Here is a 6,000-nt window from a genome sequence, read left to right on the forward strand (position 1 = left end):
GGATGCACAAACAAAAAGTTTCCTCATCCTCATTCTTAATATATATATTCTTATACATGTACGATTTAAGGTTGGACTTAGAAATTAATGGTTGAATAAACTCCTGGAATTACGGTAGCAATCTCCCAATRGATCCATTAATGCTTTTGTTAGAGAGTCTTATTAAGGAGATTAGCAAATCTAGTGAGAAGTTAATCTTCCATCTGTTACAGCTGCAAGGTATCCAATTGCCACTTACAGAAAGGAAAAGGAACTGAATTTACTCTTTTGGCAGGAGAATTTGGGATATATCAGTCCCTACACCACTAATGTTCATAACTGTACTGTTGATTTCTGTGAGATCTGGAAAGTTTCCTGATATATGGTAATGGTGTGGGACCTATTACCTAAAAAACAAAATAAAATCGTCCTCATTAGATTGTTAGTTGTTTAATTTTTTAAAAAATGTTCAATTGTGCTGCTTGTTTAACCAGTGATGATACAYTTGTTCCTCAAAATTGTGCTTTGATTCGTGCACAAATGCTGAGAACTCATGGATTGCATAAAAGACATGGCAGATAGAGATAAAATTATACTTTAGGCTCTTTAGATGTTAATGGCAGCTACTGTTTCAGCGCCTCTGGAAACCAGGCCACTTGAATACTGATGATAGCCGAGAGCTGCGACTGGGCATGGCAAACAGGGTGAGAATATACATCAAGTGTGGTTGGGAGAACGTCTCCGTGCTTCTGCCAGCACCCTGCYGACACCAGCTACTGGCACTGCAGGGCTCTGGCTTTGTGAACTGTAAATGTTAAAGGGAATCAGCGTGTAGAGAGTTCACTGGACTAGATAATGAAAGAAAGAAGAGGAGGGAGAAAGCAGGCTGGACAGGCTGATTCCCAGTATGACTGTAGTCGTGTCAATGGAATCAGGCCAGGCATGCATTTATTAACATTTGCCTAATTACAATTCATGTCTGCATTTTTTTTTTTATTAATCTGCGTTTTCACTGTTTGTTCTGTAATCAGTCTGCTATAGTGCTCTTTCTTTTGGTCTTTCTGTCTTTTTTGGCAGATTTYACCTGCTACATCACAAACGTGATTTGCTGATGACCATATTGAAATGTTCTCCTGTGTTTTAAACTTCTCTTTGATGGAGTAACAAAACATAATAGATCAAAGAGAGATGAAATATACTGCTGACCAGGAAACACCGTGGTATTGTTTTAAAGATACGTAAATTTGACAGTGTTTGATAGTGATCTAATGCGAGGGTACCTTTTTGCCAGCATCAGGTGATACATTCACAGAGTCTTTTTTTACCATCACTGTAGTAGCTGCTGGGTTATCAGTGGTGCTCTTTCCATACACAGCTATTCACACAGGGTCACCTAAAAATCTCAGCTCTGGCATGGTGCAGAACATTCATCCAAGTCCTCTTCCTAGCCACAGGTTCAAATACTTCCACATTTCAGACTGAAATAGTCCAGTCTGTGCTAAATCAAATGCCTTGTAAATGGGATTAATCTCAAAGAAGGTAGTCCAGGTGCAGCAAAGCTGTAAGGAACTGCTTACCTGACATATTTATTTACAGGGCAGTAATCACCCTAGTGCCTCGTACTGTCTCCATCCACATTTGCAATACTGTGATGAGCTGACATGCTCTTGTTTGCAGCCCTGGAGTTAGAAGGCAAGAGCATTTTCATGGAAAGGACACTTTTCCTTCAGCCTTTCCCTGCTGGCCCAGCAGAATCCGAATTAAAAACTTGAAAGCCATTTGGTAGTTCAGTCTGCAAGGCCCGTAGTGCAAACCTGCCTGGAAGTGACTGGCTGTTGCCCTGCTACTGAGCTGGACTGTGAATTTTGTGGGATTTTAATGGTTTCTCACACAGCACAGGTACTGCAGATCCAATCAAGAATGGAGTCTTACCATGGGAAATTAAATGAAAGCAAAGATTTGAAATAAAAATAGTAAAAATAGGTAAATAGACTTCTAGTATAATGTTCAGTAGGATAAAATATAGGAAAGGATAACTCTAAATAATTGGGGGAAATTGTGTAATGCATCCTGCTTGTAGATGAGTAAATATTTTGAGAATACAGGAAGTCCTGGCTCATACTCCAAGTGGGAACTCCAGACATAGGGAAAAGTTTTTCAAGAAGCAGGGTGTCCAGGGGTGCCACAAACTGCTTTTCCCACAAATAATGTATTTGATGATTGCATTTGGATCAGAAATTATATCTAAATATGCAACTTTAATGCCGCTAGCAAAGAGAGAGTGCTTCTTCCATCACCTCCAAAGCAAATTTCACAGGGGTCCTAAGGAAGAAGAAATTGTGAGCTAACCTGTCCTGCTGTGTTTTCATGTGTGTGACATACCTGTGGTTTTCTGCCTGCAGGTCACATTCTCATTTCAAACTGAAGTGCCAAGCACGTCTCTGTGAGATGTGGACAGCATTTTGTACAGAAGAAGTCTGTGAGGGCAGCACAGACCCAGAAAGGTCCTTTGTTTTGGGCTGGCCCACCACAAACTGTGTGGTGAATTTCAGGTAAGGATTGAGATGTGTTTTATTTATCAAGTTACCAAGGCAGACAGGCAGTGAAGCTATCACAGATGCATTTCAGCACTTGTGAATGCAAGCCTGGGATGTAAAAACTTGCTAGATCTTAAACCAACTCTTCCCACTCCTGTGAACAGGTCACCCTCCATGCTTTGTCTTCTCTCTGGAAATATGGCAATGTTATTCACTCACCACTTAAAAAATTGAAAAAGTAGGTGATTTGGCAAAGCACTGTCTGTGTTGAAAATTTGCTTAGTGGGAATTCTCTTTTTTTTCCTTTTTTTTTTTTTTTTAGTGTAATTGGACAACTCCCCTGGTTAATTAATGAGCTGCACTAGAAAGTGTAAACAGCCAAGATCATGAGAGGATCAAAGAGACCCTTGTAGGGCTCTTAAGCAGAAGAGCTTGTATTGGAAGTAGCAGAAAACATGCAATGAAATACTGACCTTCTCTTACTTCTCTTTTTAATTAAATTGTGCCAGAGAACATGCCAAAAACCTTCCTAAAGCAGAATCTCTGAATTTTAATGGAAAGATTTTTGGTACAGTGTTAACTGTAGGACACATAAGGGCTACAGAGATAATTTCAGTCGTTCGGCAAATTTTATTCTCAGCAAGAGGGCTTTTTCATCGCTTTGGATAAGGGACGGCACCGTCCTCTTTAACTCCCAGGTGGTCAGCCACAGCAGTTTGATTGGGTCTTGGCAAATGCCTTTTCCTCTTTCCCAACAGAGAACAAAAGCTGAGGCATACAGCTTAATTTGTATGTCACACTGTCCCCGTGCAACAAAATACTGCACACAAACTGCTGTTTACTGAGCTGGTTGTGCTGTTTATGGTTTTTTTTCACTTAATAGACCTGAAACAAAGCTGAAATTTTCTATCGATTTTCAGTTGAACTGCTAATAAACACGAGCTTTGATCTAGAGATAGTAGSTGATCCTTTATACCTACCAAAATATATTTGGATATGAACACAGTAGCTTCAGTCCAAAGGGAATCAGGGATTTTAAAGAGGTGAAATTACTTTATATCTGGGGGTAAGTAGAAAAACTAAAATACCCTGTGTGAGTTCATTGCTAGTGTACTGGATAACTGGACCAAGCAACTAAAGCAGAATCACAGTTCTGATATATATAAAGCATGTACTCCTGCAACAACATCATTCACTAAGTTTGCAGTTCCTTGCTCTGAAATTCTTTCTCTGAAAATGAAGAACTTGGTTTGTAAAAGCAGTAGTGAGAATAGCAGCAATTCCTTCTGAGGCAGGATTTARTTCAAGAAAGTTGAAGCAAAATTAGATTAGATTCATCATGTAGTTCTATTATTAACTTTGTTTAACTGCATGGTTTTGTATTCTTGAAAGTGTATAAATGAGAAATGTCTTTTAAAAATCAAAACTTAAATATTTATAAGCAAAATGGGGCTTTTTTACTGTGGTGCACAGGACCTTGTGGAAACCAAGTAAGAAATAAGAAGAAAGAAAAATTTGGGAATTGCAAGAACTCTATATACCTGAGCATAACTTTAAACTTCGGAATTAAGCTCTTCGTTAAAGTGTCTTGCTCTTTTGTTTCAGTGTTAGTTTAGGAGCTCAATCTGTGAACAGATATTTCACACAAATCTGCAAAACCCATTGAGTTATTATATATATTTGTGGAAATTTCAACAACAGCAAAAAAAAAAAAAATCCATTTCACCATGCTTTGTGCAAGGACTGTTTTGGTACTAGAATACTGGCTGATTTGTTTCTGTTTTTCTGTCATTCTTACAGATCTGCCGATCAAAAGGAAACATGGCTTTCTTTTTTGCAAAGGTACTTTTATTATAGAGTCTTTGAGGACACAGAAAAGAGACCAAGTGACCTAGACCAGCAATTCCTTGCTTTTTTCCTGTCTGCTGCTTATGACTGCCTGTATCCTAATTTGACTGGAGAGCAGTGGAGCTAATTTTGATTTACAAAAGCACATGTTCCTAAAACATGTCCCGAGCCAGAAGGTGTGGTGACAGTGTCTGAGTAAAAAGATGTGTCTCAGTTCAGCCAGAATTGGACCCAGAACTGCTGGCGACACCTAGTTCTGCTAATTGTGATTTGTGTCCTTATCTGGTTCTTGATTTATTTTATCTTTTTAAAGGCAAATGAATTTAAAGTATTTATACAGTGTTTTGTGTCCCAAAGGTCCTCTTAGTACTTAATATGTTCTTCTTTTKGGAATACTCCTAAACAAATAAGTGGAATATCCCAACAGAGGGTTGTTTAAATCATTCTTGCTGGGGATGATTTCTAAATCACTGTTCTTCACTTCYTTGAGCTGTTCTGTGTGATGGGCTGTAACTCATTCCACTAGGAGGTTATAGTGCAGCCTAAGGCATCACAACATTAGGTAGTTTTTCTCTATTTTTTTTGTTTAAATGCGTCCTTTCTTCACTACAGCCCATTATTCATAGTTAGGCCTCCTTATATAACCTCTCTTGTGCAACAGCCCTACTCTAGAATTTATATCCTTCATAAGTAAGTGTCATGATCGCAAGGTTTTAGCCTCTAAATTCTGTTCGTATGCGCTGTTCCAGGATGTAAATTCTCTGTTTTAGTGAATCATCCAAAGGTTGGTGGGGAAATGACGTACGGCTCCCGAGATCCAACTTTTGGCTCATAAATTCCTGAGCCTACAGAGTCTTCCTGAGGGGGCAATGGCAGAAGGGCCAAGGGGACGATGGAGCTGGAGGCAGACACAGATCTTCGGGACACTTGTGGGGTTGCTTAAAAATGAAATTTGTATTTTATAAAGTTTATAATGTTAAAATTTTACTCTTTTTTATGTATTTATTTTGTCAGTCGAATAAGAGAAGAGAAGGAGAAAGACTATCCTAAAAGTATTCCCCTGAAGATAATTGCAAAGGATGTTGGAACTTGTGCATATGTAAGTGGCTGTGGGCTGAACACTGAGTCTAAATCTGAAGCACTTGTGAGTGCTTCTCACCTATAAGTTGCAATGTGTTTTGTTCTTTTTAATGACTGTGTATCAGTAAAACTGTTCATATGAACACCTTGACATTGCGTTAAATGTGTTTTTTATCACCCGGCTGATATTGATAAATTCATAAGCAGGTAAATTGATAAAGAAATATTATCCACAGGGCTATTGGCACCATTTTTTTACTAAGTCATTTTAAACCCAATTTAAATGAAATTCTTGTAGGTAGACAGACACCCTAGAGATGCACTAGCACTTACTAATAAACCATTCATTCTCTCTCTGCTTCTAATATCCTCTTTCTTTCTTTCTTTCTTTCTTTCTTTCTTTCTTTCTTTCTTTCTTTCTTTCTTTCTTTCTTTCTTTCTTTCTTTCTTTCTTTCTTTCTTTCCTTCTTTCCTTCTTTCCTTCTTTCCTTCTTTCCTTCTTTCCTTCTTTCCTTCTTTCCTTCTTTCCTTCTTTCCTTCCTTCTTTCCTTCTTTC

At 38.4% G+C, this 6,000-nt stretch overlaps 1 protein-coding gene across 1 annotated transcript in view; it reads left to right on the forward strand.

Annotated features, from left to right (window-relative positions):
• The window catches only part of ARHGAP20 (Rho GTPase activating protein 20), a 51,577-nt gene that overhangs the window by 22,335 nt on the left and 23,242 nt on the right, over positions 1-6,000 (forward strand). The window contains exons 3-5 of the mRNA XM_026035053.1: positions 2,382-2,531; positions 4,317-4,358; positions 5,379-5,463. Of these exons, the coding sequence (XP_025890838.1) occupies positions 2,382-2,531; positions 4,317-4,358; positions 5,379-5,463 (277 nt within the window). The remainder of the gene's footprint in view (positions 1-2,381; positions 2,532-4,316; positions 4,359-5,378; positions 5,464-6,000) is intronic.

This window comes from Nothoprocta perdicaria, unplaced genomic scaffold (assembly GCF_003342845.1).
Source record: "Nothoprocta perdicaria isolate Ctin4 unplaced genomic scaffold, notPer1 scaffold_155, whole genome shotgun sequence".
Taxonomy (NCBI): domain Eukaryota; kingdom Metazoa; phylum Chordata; class Aves; order Tinamiformes; family Tinamidae; genus Nothoprocta; species Nothoprocta perdicaria.